The following is a 19,990-nucleotide window of genomic DNA, read 5'->3' as shown; positions in this document are numbered from 1 at the left end:
AAGGCTGCCAGTAAACTCCTGCAAGGTAAGACAAGCCCATTACATAATTGTGCTTCTTCTTTGCCCACTATCTGAATAGGCACTCCACTTTGAGTCTATTTGGTAAAAAGTGGCCTTTCCTCTCAGGATGTTTTCTCATGCCTTGCACCTATCCAGGTCTTAAAAAGAAGTACAGCTCAGCTCCTGGGTTAACTGTTGTTTCTACAGCATCCTGGGTTAGCTGTATAAATATGCTGTATTTTCCATCTCAGTTGCTTATTTTATCCTGGGCAGACACAGTCTTCTGCATGAGTTGTGTATAAGGCCTTGCCTAATGGTATCATGATCTTGCTTGTACGCTCTGGATGGATATGATAAATGAAACTGTCAGTAATAAGTACTGCCAGCAAATAAGTACTTATGTGCCTGGCTATTAGGCAGTTTGCAGCTGCTCTGTTTCAGCTGTCAGTCTCAGGGTTCACATATGAAAATTTACACCTAAATATTAATTTATTTAGCGATGAGAAAAAAATTGTTATAATCATGGTGTGAGAAACACCAAAGAACAGGGCTGGGAAGCAACAGTAATTAGCCCATTGGAACTTAGCAGTGGAACTGTTGAGGAAGCTTTCCTGTCTGACCATCCAGGAGCCATTCTGGCAGAAACTCTCACACCACCTGAAATTTTCACTGCTGGCATTGAGGCCCCTTCACAGTGAGCAGCTCCAGTGACCCCAGGAGTGCCCCTCTTGTCTTCCTGCACACCCCGCACTCACACAGTCAGACAGGGTTTCCTTACTGGTTTCTAGGTTTCCCACAGCAGACTCCTAGATGTTTGGATCCTTAGAGGAATTTATTTGTGGCACAATAACACAAAAACAGCTCAAGCTGGGTCCCTCCTTCCTGAGCAGTATCCAGCTGTGAAAAGATTGTCTTTGTAGAAAGACTTTGTGGAAATAAGAAAATAATCAGCATTAGTTTAATGGGTTTGTAGGTTGTTTTGATTCTGTCCTACAAGGGAATTGCTTCTCCGTGGCTTGTTTGATTTTTTTTTTAATTGAAAATATTTATGTTCAGTGGGAAAATACTTTCTTGGAACGCAAGATAAATGCTGATTTTTAAAAAAGGAAGGAATCAGGTTGCAGGGGAAATTATGCTAATAGTTGTATTTGTCAGTTGTAACTGCCAAATGAGAGGAATAAAAATGAATAAATAGATAGAGTTTCAGTGCACAATCAGTTTCATTATTTGATTTCTATAGAATATTCTCCATGCAGGAGTTGATTTAGTTGTTCTTATTTTCTACAGACACATTGCTGCACACAAAGGGCCTTGTTGCTATTTTCCCCTAAAATACATTCACACTTCTTTTTCTCTACCTATGCTCCTCATTTGCTGTGTGGCAGAATTTTATCCTCCTGTCATGAAATCTTTAAAGGATGCATCAGATCTCCCAGATGCATCCATAACTGGATCAATAGCTGCAAGAAATAAATACTGAAATGCCTTTGTGCTTTAGGAGGTGAAGTTGTGGTTTCATCAGCAGGTGTAATGTGTGCACATTCTTCACCCTTTGCCATAAGCTACGCTGTGTGTTCTTCTTGTGGGGGTAAGAACCTGAGCACAAAGGTCTGATAATGAAACCTGCCACCCACACTTTTGGTAACAGAAGTTCTATGAAAGATTGTGCGTTTGAAAGAACATTTATGGCATCTTCTGGCTTGAACTTCATCAGCCTCACAATCCTACCACTCCACTTTCTGCTGTGTCATCTCATGGGCAAGAATTTAGAGATGTTTGGTTTACTCTGCTTAGCGTTGCAGCTACAGTTGCCTCAAGAGCAAGGCCAAGATGATCTACATCCAGCTAACACCTGCACCAGATTTGGGATGTCTGCTGCTGTGCTGTGAAGGAAATGCTGAGGCTCTGCTTTGTAGTAACATCCTCAGTATGGAAATCTACAAGGTCCTGTCTGTCCCAGTAATCCTGTGATGGGCTTTGAGGTCCCCCAAGCTTCTCTTCTGCATCTTGTGTGCTTGTAAAAGAGCATCTGGAGGCCAGTACAAGCAGAAAAAATCTCACTTGAAGCTGTTGTTTAGGGAGGAAGTCTTGACTCAGGACATATGGAGACAAGTCTGTCAAGATCTGTAGAGAACATTAGAGGCTTAGAGAGGAAAGAAATTTGGAGGAAATCAACTGCCATTCACAGGTCCAAGTTGTACCTGTACCTGTTTCTTGCAAGCTTCTTTATTTTTTTGTTTTCTCATTAGATGTGTGCACAGATAAAAAAGAAAGAAAGGAAAAGTTACAAAGAAGAAATAGCCATCAGCCTCAGAAGGAAATCATTAGTGTCATACAAATGTGCCTGATCTAAAAGATCTCAAGAACATGCATTTCCACCATTGTATATTCAGACTGAATTGCTTTAAATTACATTTTCTCTCTTAAGTTTTCATATCAATCCACTTCTGCAATATTTCAAGTATTTTTTTACAGTGGAAACTCTGTAGTCATTACCATGACAAAAATTGAATAGCTACTCCAAGCTGATCCAATTCTGTAGTTGTCTGTGGTCAATTAATCTAGAACTCCAGTTTTTCTGATACACAGAAAAACATGTTTCAGGGACTTTTTTTTTTTTGGTGGTATGTGTCTTAACACCACTGAATCTGTCAGATGATTTGGATCTTTTACAGAATATTCCTTCTGCTTACCCTGAAGCATTAGAAGTTTAAAGTGTTGATTTTGAAGGATGAGATCTGTATTAAAGCAAACTTGGAATATGTCTGTCTTGCTCTGCCAAAGTTCAGACCCGGAACATACTGTGAAACAGGCACACAACATGTGGGAGACTGAAAAGTTCTTTATGCAGGAAATTTCAAAGCACTGTGGGATTCAGTTGTTCAATGTAAGTAACTCATTCTGTAACCACAGTTTCATTATCCTTTATTTTTTTATATGTAGGCTTTCAATGGTGAGAATGAACAATTGCCAAAGCTATAGGAACTGTCAGTAGCTCTGGGGTTAAACTGAGGGGCAATGGTTCTGTGGATGTGAGAGTTTTATTTACTGTGTCTCAACTTATTCCTGTTTGAAAATCAATTTGTTCTTGTGGAAGACATAGTGCCCCCATTGGGAGGCAGCCCCAGTTGGGGCGTTGGGTTTCTGCAGTTTCTCTGGGGTGCAGCTTTATGCCAAGGGTGGGAGCTGAAGTAGGGTGGAAAAAATGTAGTCAAGGGCAAGTCTTGTTCAACAGGACCACACTTTGGCAATCTCTATTCCTCTCAGATTGTGGGAGCTGAGTTAAAGCAGCTGTTCTTTCATTGTGAAAATGCTACAGCAGTATCTAAGCTGACAAGCAGTTTTAATGATCAAAAGAAAATTAACACCAAATTACGTTATCCTTCCCACACGTGTTGTATATCCGTGTGTTAAGGAATTGCTGTTCCTGACTCCATCAGTGTTGATCAATCCCATTATTCTGCTCTAGGTTTTTTTTTGACAGCAACTAAAAATGAGAGCACTTGAAATTAAAGCTGCATTTCACGTGTATTAACTTTAACAGAAGTAAGCATCTCAGTTACCTTAGGCACAAGTATGATGAGTTACAGAAGTGTGTATATCAGCATACTTACTTCTAAATCTCTCACAAAGAGAGATTGTGGTCTCACAAAGCACTTTTTGTTTAAATGAGATATAATCTGACATGGAAAATAAAGTTCTTGCAAGTAATATAGCACTTAATGTAATATTGCAGTTGCTACAGTGGTTTCAGTGAGGCAACAAGAAGCAACAATGACAAGTGAAAAAGTTATAAATCAGGAATAGCCCAGAGATGTATCTCATTGGTTTAGGTTTTTCATCTGTTGCCATCTCCTGTATCCAGCTGTCATCTTTGCCTGGCAGCAGTGCAGAGGGAGGCAGGGAGCAGTGGGCACTGGTGTTAGTGCAACAAGGATTTCTGTGCAGTGTCTCTGGTTGAAGCACAGCCACAGATGTGTCCATGGCAGAGCTCAAGTACTCTTATCAGGACCATCAGGGTGGTCGTTGGCTCCTGTCCTGGAAAACAGCCAAACTGCCTTGGATAGTTTGTGGTTTTGGCTGCTGTAGCCAGGTAGTCTCTTGTCCTTGTTTTCAGGCTTTTGCTTCAGTGAAAGTGCTAGTCAAAAGCACACGGCTCCTTGATAATTGTACTTTTTCTTAGTAGGCCCACAAAAGCTGTGGCAGGTGTCTCTCCCCTTGGCATAACAAAGATGAAAAGGCAGAGTCACAGGCTGGATGAAGTGAGACACCTTGAATGTTCTCCCTGATCTGTTTACCCCTGCTGCAGCACCGGGCAGTTGCATTTCCTCCCAGACAACCATTTCGCTGTCAATGAAGTGTTCGGCAGAGATCCACAGCTAAAAAAAGCAATATATGAGATCTTTGCCCGTTTCCAAACTTGGAACTTAACACACAATCAACCAAGAAACAAAAGAAACCCCCACAACCCTAGAATAAAATAGTGAAATTTGTTTGTTGGGAGAAATATTGGCAGGGGCATTAGCACTGCAGCCCATTTTGAAAACAGCTTCTTATTCATAGTAAGGTTGCCTCAAAAATTTGGGACAACAGAGACATGCTGCTGCAAAGGCCTTTGGCAACAATAACTTTTTGTTCATTCAGAAATTCTTCATTTGCATGTAAAAGGGAGTTATGAAAACAGAATTTTACAGACACAATTTTTACTTAAGAAGACATTTGGTAAATCCATGCTTTCTGTTCAGCCTAAAACAAGCTAGCTTTCCTCTGATGTATTTAAGAATTACCTAGCAAACACGCTTTTTGCTTAGTTTTTGAAGTCTCCATCAACGTGTCTCAACAGGATTATGAACTCTTTCTGTTGAAAATTTGCACAGTTCAGAAGGCAGAATGAGACCAGATTATTAGGTACTACATTTCCGTGGTATTTCAGCCTAAAAGTGGCCTTCTGGCTGCAAAGATGAGACATGACCCTCGTTATCTTGTACCTTGGGCCGTGGTTCACTCTGGCCCAAGGGAGCATATGATGCTAAAGGCAGCCTGTGTGTCATGGAGGTGTAAGATGTGGGACAGAGGAGAAGCAAGCCAACAGTTCTCAGCATATTGCCACTTGAATTTTGAAGAGTGAATACAAAGACTGCAAAGACTGCAATGCTGCAAAGCAAGGCAGGTCATCACATTCACATGACATTTGTTCAACTGTAAAAAGACACTGCAGGGACAATAAGGACTTGGCCTCAGCACTGGTTGCAGAGTTGGGGGCTGTGTCATCAGTTTGATCAAGTATGAGGAACACATGCATACAATCAGTTTTACAATTTTGAATACAGCTATTTGTGAATACAATGAAACTTTTATATAAGCTTCCTATTAGAGCATGTGTTACTGATTTAAATAACATTCAGGCTTTAAAAGGTTTTGTTTCGGATGTCAGAATTATCTGTACAACTAAAGCATTGTGTGCTGACATTGACCATATAGATGTTATCACAGTGCAGCTTGATAAATTCCACTTGATTTCTGTAAATCAGAAATAGGATTCTTTTATTCCTTTATTTTGTAAGACTGTAGTTTGGTCACTCTCTTACAATCTAAATTTCTCTATTTACCGGTGCATTCATTTTCAGAGCGATCTTTAAAATAAATAAAATCTGCATCAATAGCTAGTTTAGATGTATTGCTTCTGAAGATTTATTCATCATCAGATGCAGGTGTGCTTTGAGATACTTCTTGCAAGTTCCATGGATTCCATTATTCCATAAGTTCCATTATTTTTGGGAAAATTATTCAAAACTGACTTCAAGAACAAATGACAGGGCTCAAACTGACAAATGTGTTCAGTGTTTTGCTGTTGTGTTTACTGGGTAGCTTGAGCTCAGTGGAGCAATTCAGGATTTATTGTCGTGTAACCAAGAGTAGGATTTGGCTCTCTAGGTCTGATATTCATCCAGTAAAAATTTGGCTGGATCAAACCAGTCCCTGAAGAACAAGGATGTTGGATTAATGGAAGAACACATTATTTCTCAAACTTGTTATTAGGTGCTGTGAGCCAAACTGTTCATTGCCCCTGTGCTCTCTCCGCAGCCTGGGGGAGTGATGACAAGATTGGAGCATCAGATTTCATGGGAAAAAATACTAAATGGTTGTGCACAAGTGGGGAGGGTGTTGCCAAGACCCTCACAGAAGCGCTGGGCTGTTTCATGAGTTCCCATCCCTGCAGCAGTTAGTTTGAGCTAGTTGGAACCCAGGCTTCAAACCCTTTGGTTTATTAATATTATTTCCTCAAAATCAATTATAAATGCAAATTTTGGGGTTAAAAGTGAAAGTAGGGGAGTCTCTGTTGATTTCTTGGTGCTTTGGGATTCTAAAAACATGATCAGATATTCAGTGTTTTGCAGGCAAGTATGTGTATAGGAGCACATGTGGAGTAATTACTCAGGAGGACTCTGGTTTGGCAGCTCCAGGGGCTGTAGTCCTCTGTTTATCACAATCAAAGGTTATGATATGTACATCCCCACCCCATGTTCCATCTCTCTGCCTCAAACCTGTCTTGAATGAACCATAGCAGGGGTGAGCAGGATATATAATGGTTTTGGTTATTAATTCTTTGCCTTTCCTGTTAAGTTCCCAGCTTCCATGTCACTTGGGACAGGACACTTTTCCACTGGATTGGGATTATCCATTGTATTAATGGGAGCTATGTTTCTTCTACAGGGACTTCTTTTTCCTTCTATAAGCTCTTTGTTGTTTGTACATCACTGGAGCACTCCTGTGCTGCATCTTATTACCAACTGCCACCAGCCTTGTACAGAGTCTCATCTTTTTCCTTTCAGCCATCAAACTTTTCAACCCTACTTTCTATTTTTGGAATAGGTGCTGTAATTTTCTGTATGTTTATATCATGCCCAATGCAGGAGAATCCTTGTCCCTGACACGTGTCTCATTAATTTCAGCCTTGGTCAATGATTATTTTGGGAGGAGTGTTTTGTTACACTGCATGTATAATTATAGTGGATTTTCTCTCTTAATACCCTGATAAATTGGTTTTAAGAGTTTATTATTACATTAAAATAGTCTACCCTAGTGAATCATTATCAGAGTGCAGATTCCCATTAATTCCATTTCAATAAAAGCCAATAGCTGTATCTCCCCAGTTTGGGCTGATCTCACCCTCTGCACTTAACACAAATGAAAACATGCCTGTGTGTACACTTGCACGCCATGGTGGTCATGTGTGCTCAAACAACTCCTCACTTTGCTCTCACCCCCTCCAAGGTGGATGTGCCAGATGCTCTAGAGCTGCTCCCAGAGGAGACACTCCCATCTCTTGCAAGCTCTTAAGTTCTCGTCTCACCAGCCAAAATATTTCAGAAGAATTTTCAGAAATGCAGGTGCGTGCAGTTGTGAGGAGCAGCTTGCTTTGAGCTCCATGGCTGTTTCACCTCACAGCAGCCATGCTCTCAAGGGCAATTATCTCTATAGTAATTAACAAGGGAATTTTCTCTGATGCTGCAGAGTGAGTCATGCAGCTTCTAAAAGATTAGTTTGTTAGTTACTGAATAAAATGTTTGCAGATGTACTTTGCTATGATAACATCTCTGACTGGGGATGACTCATTACAGATGCAAGAGTAAAGATCTGCAGGGCCAAAATGTGACTGCATGATCCAGAATTTTAGGCTCCTCTAGCAGCTAGCATGACCCCAGTGTCAGCAAGAGGAATTTGGTTCTGCAGTAGAGCCCAAAGGGGAAAAAGTCCCTTTGCCTCTTCTCACTGCCTCTACATTAGCAGGGAAGGAGAGGTAGCAGTCCTTTGCTCTTCATAAGAGCTGGAGTGCCCTTCTTGAGGAGCAGGAGAAGAGATATCTTGGGCTGCTAAGTCTCTTCCCTTAGAGACAGCAAAACTGGGCCAGGTCATACCAAACAATACAACAAAGTTCGTGCTTTCTTAGTATTTTGTTTCTTGAATTAAAGATGAGCTTTGTGACAGCCAGCTTCAGCCTTGTAAGAAACCACTTCCCATTAGCTTCCATATTTTTTCTATTCTGAAATGTCTGTTTAAGCATTTTTTTAATAACAAGACCCTGCTATCACACACTGGGTTGCATTGCAAACATGCAGTCGTTCTGCCTTCTGCAAGTACCCAAGACATGGGATGTACAACCTAATTCCTTTTTCTGGAATACAAATCCTCATCAACTTTGATTAGTATTAACCTTGAAAGTGCTATTCCTGACTCATGCCAGTTAGCTGTAGGAGAGTCAGAGCTGCAACCCATGAATGAAACTGGAATGGATTTGAGACTAAGCTTAGTAGCACAAATTGTGAGAAGTAAGGTAAGTAGGCTTTAGAAGTCATTTCAGTTTGGGTCTTCTGATGGTGTGCACAGCAGGAGGAATGCTTTAAGGACTTGTTAGTTAATAATTCCTAGTGAGTGTGCCCCATGCATGAACTAACACACAGTGTGAGTAGGATTGACCCTGTCTGTGTGCACTGGGTTTAACCACAGCCAGCTCTGGAACAGAAAACTCTGACAAAGAGAAATAGGATTTAACTCTGGAAGTTCTAGACTTCTCAGTGTGAGCAGGGAACTACTTCCACAAATGCATGGAGTGATCAAGGACTAGAGGGAATAACTGTTTGTTCTTGGGAACCTGTGTAAAAATTGCTTGGGAATTAATCCTCTGCTTTGCTTTGGCATTCTTTATATTGACAGAGAAACATTAGGAACAAGCATATTGCTGCAATCTCCTTCTGTGGCAAAAACTCTTCAGTTAAAAGTTCAAGACAAATTAAAAATGGAAATAAAGTCCATTCACCATATCTTACTCTACCATATGTAGAGTAATCAGGTTAGGATTGTCTTCAGTTTTGCTGGCCTAATAAACAGAATATCTATCAGAAACACTGTTTCAATGACACAAAAATGAGAGTGACTACTTCCCTTTATCTCTGTTCAGTACTTTACAGAAGAGAAAATTCTGCACCAAAATTAGCCCAAAATTTGAAAATCTAATCAATGCTTGAAGAGGGTCATGAAATGAGCAGTGCAATCCCTTCACATTATTCCTAATGCCATATTTGTATTTAAGGGTGTGTTGGCCTTGCAACATGGTAGGTTCTGTTTTTGTAATTTAATTTAATTTCTTTCTTATTATAGGCATGCTGCTTGCAAATCTAATAATAAATTTTCAGTAAATATTACTTTGGGAGGCATCTGTTCCTTAAGGAAGCCTTAGAACCAGTTTTTGTTTTATTTAGGAAATATACACAATGTAAATAGACCCTGGAAGATCTTGTGCAAGGCCAGGGATGTGGTGATATGAATTTGGCTTTCTTTATCCTCGTGTCACTAGAGGCAAGCTTCCTGGACGCACAAAATTTGCTGCAGGTGTTGTGGTTCATATCAGTTGAGGATTTTCTCCTCAAGGGAAGAGTAGCCTTAGATGGAAAGAGATGTTCAATGAGACTGAGATTTTTCTTTTTTTGCTTGGTTCTGGCCACTGAGTCAGCTGCACTGTTTGTACCTCAAAAGCTGTAAAATGTAACATTAAATACATTGTGTGGTGTTTCCATTGTGAGCTTATTTAAATGGGCAGCATCCAGGGAAGGGGTAGTTAGAGATACCCAGTGCCTGCAGCCCCTGCAGTGGTAGGGGATGGATGAAGTCAGATAGGTCTGAATGATGCCCATGGACATACCAGTCCCTAGGAGGCAGAGGGATGGAAACCCCAAGTTTCACCTAGAAACTCCCATTCAACTCTGTATTTGCCCCTCACAGAAGCGAGGCACCTGAGGATATTTCTCCTTGCACTTATCCTTTATTCAGGCTTACACAGGTTCCTTTCTCCTGACAAGGCCCTTCCCAAGTATTCAGATGGTAGAGAAACAACAAAAAAATACAGATAAGAATGTGTCTATCCCCACTCATAAAAAGCACTCCTTCCTGACCTCTGGGACTGGCTGGATGCCCTGCTGAAGCAGGCAGCTTGGCTACGGGGAATCCCCTGTAGTCTGTAGCTGCAAAGCTGTACCAAAGTTGCATGAGGCTCAGAGGGCAATGCAAATCTGGGCTTGTTGCCTGTCATCCACAAAGAGAAAACATGAGTACAGCAAGTGTTACCTTGATATTTTAAGATTATAAGGGCCCCTATTACTTTTCTCTTTTGCAATTTTCTGTAGAAAACTTACTACTCTCTGTATTTTAAGAATTAATTAAACTTACTAGTATAAATTAATTAAACTTACTATTCTCTGTAGTATAAGAATTAATATTGTGAGAGATAGCTAATCCAAATTTTTGAGGTCCAATAATCTCTATTTAAGAACTATTTTAACTTTTTATGTGGTCCTGAGAAACTTGCCTGGCTTGAGTATGGGTGTTGGACAAGATGACCTTCCTTTCAACTCAGCCATGAACTCCATGCTTGTCTCTACCTCCTCTGATAAACTATCTTTGAATTTAGTTACCCACTGTTTAGTTCTTTATTGTTCAATACTCTGATATCTGGCTACAGTTGAAAATTTCTGAGCTTTGGTTGATTTGGGATTTGATAAAGTGGTGTATTTTGTTTATGTTAGACTAGTGGCTTTATGCAACTTAATGTTACCAAAGATGGCAGGCCAGTTTGATTTGCCACCCTTTTTGTGTTATCTTTGTATTGTGCAGCACTGTAATGTCAGTGGGACATTACATGTGACTTAAGCAGGTCAGTGTGTGATTTTTCTGGGTTATGACCAGAAAGTTTAAAGTTCATATAAATTATCCCTTTTTGACATTTTGCTACACCCAAAGGATGGAAAAATAGGATGGAAAGGATTATAATTTTCTGCTGATTCAAAAAATTATTCTGACAAAAGTGTTATTCCTTTCAACTGCAAAATCATAAGAGAGGTAAATCTGTAAGAGGGACAGAGTGAGACTGACCATGCAGTCAGCTCAGATATATTAATTTGGGTTATATGAGTGCAGCCAGTGATGCCAGCATAGGAAAACCCCACTTAATTCTTAGCAATTGTCTGTGATTTATGGCAGAATTACCATGGTGTAGCTCTTGGAACAATCTTAATCAAACAGGACTGGGGTGACATGTTGTCATGCAAGAACAAAGATGACAGTTGGATAAGTAAAAAGGGGTATCATTTCATTCCCCAACTTCAAGGGTGAGCATTTTTAATGGAATATTTTGTAAACAATGTGAGCTGTGAAGGAAGTAGCAGTGGCCTAGTCTTAGGAAAAAGAAAGCAAGTCTTGACTTTTTTTTACTCATTCAAATAGAGCTTGAATTGTTTTTTATAAGGGATCTTGGAACATCATTGTCCCGTCTCCGTGTCCTGTGGATGGCTCGGTGTGGGCTGTCAGATTTAGATGGGATCTCTTCCTTCAGCTCTCTAAAAGTACGTATAGATGTGTCCTACCAAATAACAATCTCACATCTATCTTTAGTTGATATTCTTTACTTTTAGTCTTCATTCTCTTCAACTCTTGCTTTTCTGGCTGGCTTTGGTTTCATGCCTCGAATTGTGTGAGTTAGTTTAAAAGATGCTACAATATAACTCTTAAAATGGGGTGTAACATTCAGGTCTGATTCTGAGTACGCCTAAAGCAGTATATGGCTAAATTAGCTCTTATTATTAAAGGCTGCAACAGCCACACTTTATAAAATGTTCGCTACCTTGCTAGTTTCATCTTGTAACATTTAGTATTTCAAGTATTAGAAAAAATTTTGCAGAGCCTCAGTGTTACTTGTGCAAGCCCGTGGTTTACATGTGTATTCTGTTTACTTCTGCTGAGGAACTCTACATTGCTTACAACAATATCTCTGACCTGAGCCAGCTGACCTGGCTGGATCACCTGGAGGTTTTGGACCTGGAAGGGAACAATATTGAGGATATCAACCAGGTGCAGTACCTGCGACTTTGTTGCAAGCTAAGCCACCTGACAGTGGAGGGCAACCTTATTTGCCTGAAGCCAAATGCAGAATCTGCAGAGGTGAGGACTTGGTTTGCACTTATTGTGTTATTTTTTTGTCAGTACTTTTTAACTGTGAGTTGGAAATGAGAAACATTTCTGCATCTTCCTATTGCATCATTCTCGATGATGCCATGGGATGCATTTCCTACCTTTAATTTCTGTAGATGTTGTGGTCTCATTAGTATGGTCTCCAGGATGACCACAAGTGAAATACAAGACTGCTGGTAAAGACTCACACCTATTTCCCAGCAATATGAGGAAAAACTTCTTCTCTTGGAGTATGAGCACTGGAACAGGTGTCCCAGAGAGGCTGTGGAGTATCCTCCCCCTGGAGATACTGAAAACTCATCTGGGTGTGATCCTATGCAGCCTGCTCCAGGTGAACCTGTTTAAGCAGGGAGGCTGAACTGGGTGACGTTAAAAAGTAATTTCCAACCCCAACCATTCAGTGGTTCTGTGGTGAGACACCAGTTTTTGAGGGTTTTGCATTTCTTTTGGAGCTCCAAAAGCAAGTCCTCCAATGTCACCATGCTCAGAAGTTGGGCCCTCAGAAGAACAGTGCTTGAGGTAACTAGGAAAAGCCATAATGTTGGAACTACTTGTTACCCTTTCCCCTGAAAGCTTAAAATCAAATGACCAAGAAGTCCTTCAGAAAAAGCTGAAGGTGCAAAAGTGATTCACATCTTACATACTAAAATGATGGAATAGTTTCTGCTGAGGTATTTTGTTGAAGGCATGAACTCTGTGTCACAAAGCTGGGAACACAATAATACATTATCTGATTTGGGTTTCAGGGCACTCAACAAACAAAGCAAGGGAGATCTAATTCTACATGAACAGCCTCAGAACTGTATTACTCTCTTTGACTTTCTCCTACTTCATAAAAAAGCGTTGTTGGGATATTAAAACACCAACATATTTGCCATCCAGGTCTTTTGGAAGGTCTATGGGCACACACAGAGTTATGTAAAACACAGGTCTCACTAAGGATGGTGCAATTCCCAATGGCACCATAAACAGCTGGTAATGCAGATCCAAAATCAGAGCTGATGCTGTTATCCCACTGTAACATATTCTATAGCTTTTCTGTGTATTTTAAAGAAGTTATGTTGATGCTGTTAATTTGCCTAAAAGGTTGGGTTTGATATTTTTCCTGGACTTAGACTTGAAAACACTAAAACTCAATCATGCAACAGGCATATATTTTAAATCTTGGCACTTCTTAAATATATGAGTTAATAGCATTTTTCAGATGCAATTGTTGGCTTGATCTTATTGTTCAGTAAAAGGGGCCATGGAAGGTAGCTCTTTAGCTGTCATAGTTTTCCTCTCTGGAATTCAAAAGAAAATATTATATACTTGCCTTTCTAGTTTAAAGTGGTGGAATTATCCTTAAGGGACCACATTGTAACTGCTTGTAACCAAAGTGATTTCTCCATTTTGGAACATTTCTCCCTTATGGAAGATGCAATCATGAGAGGAAAAATATATTCCTGCAGTAAGGAAGCACTGCCTGCTTGTGATGGACAAGGCATGCCTCCTTACTCTTTCTGCTCCCAAGGAGATAAATACATCTACTGACACTTCATATCATAGCTTCCTACCATGGAAATGGTGCAGTGTATCCTAACAGCACAGAAGGTCTGATGCTGCTTCCTTGTTGTTCCTGCTCAATGAAAGTGGAATTTTTGGAGGATTTGACATCTTCAGTCTTTAAGTGTACTTGTAATGGAGGAATGTCAGATTTCCCTTGGGCTGTTCAGGTGAAATGAGTCCTTGGGATGCTCTGCATGTTGTCCCATCATGGCAGTACAAAGAGCAGTGGTATGTGGTGGTGTGCCCTCCTGCTCCATGCAGACTGGCTGTCTCTACTCCTGTGCAAGTAGGTGCTAAGATCTGATCAGTGAGACATGCTTCTACCCGAGTTTCAGTGCAAACTTAATGCCAAAGTCAATGATACAGATTTTATTTAACAGTAAATGTGAGGTAGAGAAATAAAAAGAAATGGAAAAGAGAGGAGAGAGAATATTGTCACCACCCATGGATCCAGTGGCATCGCTGCTGATCATTCTTCAGCTTGGACTTCTTGGTGGTAGGGTCCCAACATCATTCAAAACTTTTCATTCTTTACCCATTTTAGCAAACGAAGGAATTAAGCATTAATTGGCTGCACAGATCTCTTATGCTATTGGGTAAATTATTATCTCTTGTGTCTAGTGCTAATTAGTCCGCATGCTTTGTCTTTCTTTTCTTTTGAGCCAATGATCACAAGGTTCCCCTGTCGAAATTACCTTTTACCTAGTGGGAACTGATTTTAGCAGAGGTGCTGGTTTGCCTTTCCTTGTGGCCTGTAAATTCTGCATTTTTTTGTTTCCATTATCAGTGATACATTCTTCCCAGCTTTGTTAGCCTTCCCCTAAGTGTGAGATAACACCCAGACAATAGCACCACCTTTGTCTTATCTACAGTCCAAGTTCCAGGTATCCACAGAGGAATATCTGGGGCGGCTTCAAGTGGTCATTGGTGGTCGCAGATGTGAATTTGTCCAGGGAATAAGCACAAAGGTGTATTTTACACTGAGCTGCGCAGAGGCAGGCTGTGAGTTCACTGTAGTCTCCCACCCAGTCTCTGTTTTGGGAAGATGCTTTGCTCTCAGGTTGTTACAAAGTGGGGCCTGCCCTTCATTGCTGCGAGCTTCTCCATGGGCTTTGTTGCTTTCTTGATTTCAGTGGATGTTTGCATTTTTTTAGTGTATAGGAAAGCCATTTAGAAAAGAGTATATGTGGGCTTACTTTGGTGTGCCCTTGATGGCCAACTCTAATTCCTCAAGCTCCTTCTTGTAGTCTGGCCCTTGCTAAAGGTCTGTCAAAGCTCTCCTATTTATTTACTTTTAATCTACAGAATGGTCCAGCTAAATTTACTGCTCTTTCTTCAGATGGCCTGTTTGCTCCCTGTAATTTGATTTTCAGATGAGCTCATCTTCCCCTGTTATCTAAACCAAGAGCAACAACTTGATGATAAATTCTGCAGCCTCTGCCTCTGTAGCTGAAATGCAGCATGAGTGTAACATGATTCTTCTCTCCAACAGGACATGGCTGGGAATTGGCTGTAGCTGAGAATGGTTGACTCAATTTCTAAATTAAGATTAAAGACTTAGTTTGCAAAAATTGGTGTCTGCCTCTTAACAACAACTAACACATTTTACTTGGTGAGTTCCCTCTACCAACATCAGTGCTGCATCATGCAGAGAGAGGGGGCATCCAAGCAACCAAACCCCACAGAAAGGTTTCTGTTTATGCCCACTCTGTATTGAATGAGGACTTGGCTTTGAGGAGGTTTCTAATATTTCATGCATTATCCTGAAAAGCATAAGATCTGCCTGGGTGAAGAAATTTGATTAGTGGCTAGCTGTCCATTTGTATTCTGCCACTATCAAAGCACTCTTGCCTTATACTTTTTTTACTGTGTGCCTAAAACCACAATCTATGGAAGTGCTCTTTCTTTCTCCATCAGCAGGTGTAGCAACACTCATAACATATTTCAAGCCTTTCTATCACCTGAGCACTGAGGCAAACACCAGAGAATCACAAAAGCAGGGAGACAGATTGACTGAATACTGAGGGAGCCCAGGCTTTCCATGGGCATCAGTGGCGTTTTTGCTTTTGCACATTACACATGATATAACAAAGACAAATGGCAAATCGTCAGTGGATAAACAACAGAGGAGTCTTTAGGTGAAGACATGTCTTTGCAGTCCTCTGGACATTTTCATGATCAATTCAAGTAGAAATTATGCGAGGAGCATTTCAAATTGTGTGGCAGTCATAGAAATTGACGGTATTAACACAGACTGTTAAATAAACTGACCACTTTCTCAATTTCTCCCCAGGACCCAGACTATAATTACAGAGCAGAAGTAAAAAAACTCATTCCCCACTTGAAGTATTTGGACGGGATACCAGCAAGCCAGACTACTCTCCTTCCTTCCAAGAAGGTGCATGAAGATTCTCTAATCATCAAGGAATCCATCAAGGAAGGTGGTTTAGCCAAAGACATTTCATTGTTAGGTATGACAGGTTTCTTGTTGGGGTTCATTTTTCAAGTTATGATGTCGAAAAAAAGAAAGACAAAGAGCAAGGCAACCTCTTTAAAGCCAATCTTTACTTATAGTGAAGGAACAAAGGATGTTGTTTTCTTCACCTGGGAAGTAAGAAAGCTGGAATTCAGCAGAAAACAGCTCAGATTTAAATGGAAGTTGTCCTAAACTGGGCATCAAGATCAAAAATGCAGACAACTTCTAGAGCATCAAGCAAATATAGCAGTAGCTGGGAGTCTGTACTTAGGACTTGTTCTGCATGATGGAAAGAAGCAAAGCTTGGAAAGGAATGTTTCAACAACAGCTGTTCACACCTCTTTCCATGGTAACAGTCAATCCCATGTAGCATGGATGTGGTAGGATTTCCTATTCCAGTTTAATAATAGGAAAGGCAATCTGGTTACCACCAGTGGTAGCAACATCTGAGAAAGATTGCATGGTCTTGTAAGAAATCTGTTCCACTTTCTTTGTTATTAGATTAAGTTCATTTCATTCATTAGTAGAGAATAAATGGTTTGAAAGTAAATCTGTTGTCCCCTTGCCTGCAGCCTTGGTAATAGTTCAGATGTCCATGCTTTTATGTGTCATGCTACATGCACTTTATCACATACTATTAAATATTGCAAAGTATTTCCTATAACTGCTCATGTTGCTTCCCATTAGTGTGGGCAATGCAGTTGGCTTCCCAGCCCCCTCCCCAGGTTGTGGTTTGCCTGCCAACTGCACTCCATTAAAAATTTAGTTTGTTTTGGAATAAGTACATACATTTGTCATTTATTGAATCCCTATGGGTCCAAATCATTAGTTGTAATAGTAGTCATGGTAGGGAAAAAATCCATTGAAATCTGATCCCTCAGTGATTGTGCTTTGGCAACATCACCTGAGGTTCAGAAAACTAGTTAACAAAGTTTGCTGACAGAAGCAGTAGAGCAGAGTACGAAATTGTGAATTCATCTAATTCCCTGGTGTAACCAGGCTTATATTCTTGCTGGCAGCTCTAAACCAGTAAGTTCATACAGTCAGGTTCAGACATCCCAGTACATTTTTCTTTCCAGTAACAATGTTGATTTGGGTACTTTCACATGGAGTGTATTTCATGGGTTCATATTAACAGCTGTGCCCAAGATGTGTTAAAGGTCCCTAACACTCAACTCTTAAGGAAATGGCCATATCATCACAGAGCTGATGCCTCACTTTGGAGCTGGTAGATGTTCAGCACTTTAAAAAGCGCGTTATTCATCTGGGCACTGGAATGAAATTCTCTCTCCCATGGGTTGTTGGCTTCATATGCTGCTCTTAGAGCTGTGCTGTGCTCCCAGGACAGAGAGCAGTTGGACAGGTAAGAGGGCAAGGTTCTGTCTGCCTTTGCTAGTTTTTGTATAATCCTTCCTGTCCTGTAGCATTACAAAAACAATTTTCACCTTTCTTTCTGTGGTAGAGAACTATCTGTCTCTGAGGCAGTACTGGAAAAATCTATCACTGCCATTCTCAGATTTTTGTAACTCCTGGTACAGTTTCTCCTATTTGACTGGTGGCTCTGGTAAGATGTCCATTGCCATCTGCATTGTGCCAGGGCATATAAGCAATGTATTTAAAGACTGGGGCCTAGGCTGTGCCTGCAGCAAGTCTGGAATGGTTGCCCTGTGAGCAGGTGGGCAGCAAATGAGAGGCAGCTTACAGTTAGCCTGGGCATGCAGGCAGGGAAAGTGGCAGTGCCCTGGATGTGTCCAGGCTCCCCTGTGGGCCAGCCAGAGGTGGGTGGTGAGCACAGAGTAGTTCCTGACTCATAACCCCAGCAGTCTGTCTCTGATGCCCTGAAGCAGAAGAAGAGTGGGAAGGGATATCAGTTTAGTTAGGGATCCCCAGATTCTGCCATGACTGGGCAGCACAGCAATGGAAGACCCCCTTCCCTAGGCTGGACCCATTCCAGCATGTTTCTTGTAGCTGCAGTTACATATTCTTCTGTCCTCTATAGCTCCAGGTGTGTAGCAGCAGTTGCCATATTGGCAAGGTGCAGTGATGGTGTTGTTTGAAGCCTTGCATAACTGTGCTTACACTAATGAAATCTCTCTTCTAGATCCGTATCTTGGGGAAGTAGCAAAGCAGTCTGAATGCAGCCCAAAATCCCCAACAACTTCCCGATCTGTAAATGCACAGAGTTCTGCTAATGCAGGGACTTCTCGTGATGCCAGCCTCTTGGGCGGTGGCTGTCCTCTTCCAGATCCCACTGTTTTTCCTGATAAGCTGTTCACAAAAGATGACTCCAGTGATTTGACACATGGTAATGTATGTTTTTTTAATCCTGTTCTTTCCCACACCTCCACCTCCTTCTGAAAGTTATTACTGATGAAAGCCAGGGTGCTTTGAATACCACCCACCCGTGCCACTGCTAATCAGGTTTAGCATATGTTGTCTTCCACGAGACTCACTTGCTCTAGCGTAGGCTTTCCTTTATTTCCCCCTGCAGCAGAAGGTGAGAGTCACCTGCACTGCCCATCCTCAGCCCCATGGCCCATGTGCTGCTGTCCCTTTTCACAGCCCCATACTGCAGTGCTGCTCCCCTTCCAGACCTCTTTGTAGCTGTCCTGCTCGAGTAACACCAGGCCACGTCCTGTTCAGCCACGGGAGCGTGGTCCAAGGCAGTCCTCCAGAGAGGTGTGGTGATGCCCATTCCCCCCCCCGCATCGTGGGCTCAGACTCTGTGTGCTGCAGTCTCATACTGCAACAGCATCGCTGCTGGCAATGAGCACTTGGGTCTGGGTTTCCAGAGGTTGGTCCCTCAGCAAGAGGAGTCAGTTCCTTGACTTCACATCCTGATCTAGCCCAAAAGACAGGTCTACCACTGCCCTTCTTGCCCTAGTCACTTGGAAATACCACCCATCCTTCCCTGACTCCCGGAAACACCGTGATGGTGTAACTCCACCAGCCCACGGACTGCAGATTAGATGGCATTTGTTTCCAGGCATGGTGGGCTGCTTTGCTCAGATGCCTGTCTCTCCTCAGTTCCCTGCCTATGGGTAGGACTTAGGATGATGGATTAGATGAAGCAATGCAGAGTCAACAGCTGAGTGGACATTTGGAAATGTACATGGAAACTAAGTACAGCTTGTCAGGGAATGAGACTGTAATTTTACACACAGTTTTAGGCAGCTAACACTACTGATAGAGACAGTTTCACCAAATGCTCACTGCTTCTTCTGACCCTTTGTTGCTTTATCTCTTTTTAACCTGATTTTAATCAAAATCCAGCTGAAAAATAATCCAGCACAACAAACAAAAACAACTTCCCAAAATCATATTTTTTTTTAAATCTGAATTTGTTGCCCAATCTGACTGACATGTACCCTCACAAATATTTGCACCAGCACAACTAAGGAGGCAGGGCAGGGTCAAAAGAAGACATTCTGGTGGAAGCAGAGAAACTGCCTCTTAGCAGCAGTGTCAGGCCATGCCAGCTGGTAGTGTGAACCTACACCATGAATATTATAACTTCCTGTCTATGGGAAGTTATATTAATGAAATTAAATCCTTTCAATGAGGTCCTCATCACAGGCCTCCCTCAACTAATTTCCTAAGCTGTCAGTCAGGCTCCAGTCTTCACCTTCATTCACCTTCAGTGCTTGGCTGGCTTGTTCTTACTGACCTGTTTGCAGGCACATGAGCAGATCTAAACAGGCTGGGGTATATCAGGGAGATGAAGTTTGTCATTAACTTCAATGACAGCACTGTTTGTTAAATGCTGGAGTAAAATGGTTTTTTTTTCCTGTTTTTCTTAGGACTCCGCCAGGTTATATGTGGGAACCCTGCCAAGGCCCTCCATGTGAGGAGGCAAAAGCTAGGTGTATGCTTTTCTTGTAAACTTCATATTCCTGCATGGTGACCCCCACAACTCCTGGGATAAACTGAACTCCCACTGTGGCT

At 41.4% G+C, this 19,990-nt stretch overlaps 1 protein-coding gene across 1 annotated transcript in view; it reads left to right on the top strand.

Moving 5' to 3' along the window:
- Nucleotides 1–19,990, top strand: part of LRRC56 (leucine rich repeat containing 56) — a 56,932-nt gene that overhangs the window by 31,309 nt on the left and 5,633 nt on the right. Inside the window, exons 6-10 of the mRNA XM_059474848.1 lie at nt 11,300–11,396; nt 11,794–11,991; nt 15,863–16,040; nt 18,147–18,350; nt 19,846–19,910. Coding sequence (XP_059330831.1) covers nt 11,300–11,396; nt 11,794–11,991; nt 15,863–16,040; nt 18,147–18,350; nt 19,846–19,910 — 742 coding nt within the window. The remainder of the gene's footprint in view (nt 1–11,299; nt 11,397–11,793; nt 11,992–15,862; nt 16,041–18,146; nt 18,351–19,845; nt 19,911–19,990) is intronic.

Source organism: Ammospiza nelsoni, chromosome 6 (assembly GCF_027579445.1).
Source record: "Ammospiza nelsoni isolate bAmmNel1 chromosome 6, bAmmNel1.pri, whole genome shotgun sequence".
Lineage (NCBI taxonomy): Eukaryota > Metazoa > Chordata > Aves > Passeriformes > Passerellidae > Ammospiza > Ammospiza nelsoni.
This window is presented reverse-complemented; position numbering and strand designations above follow the sequence as displayed.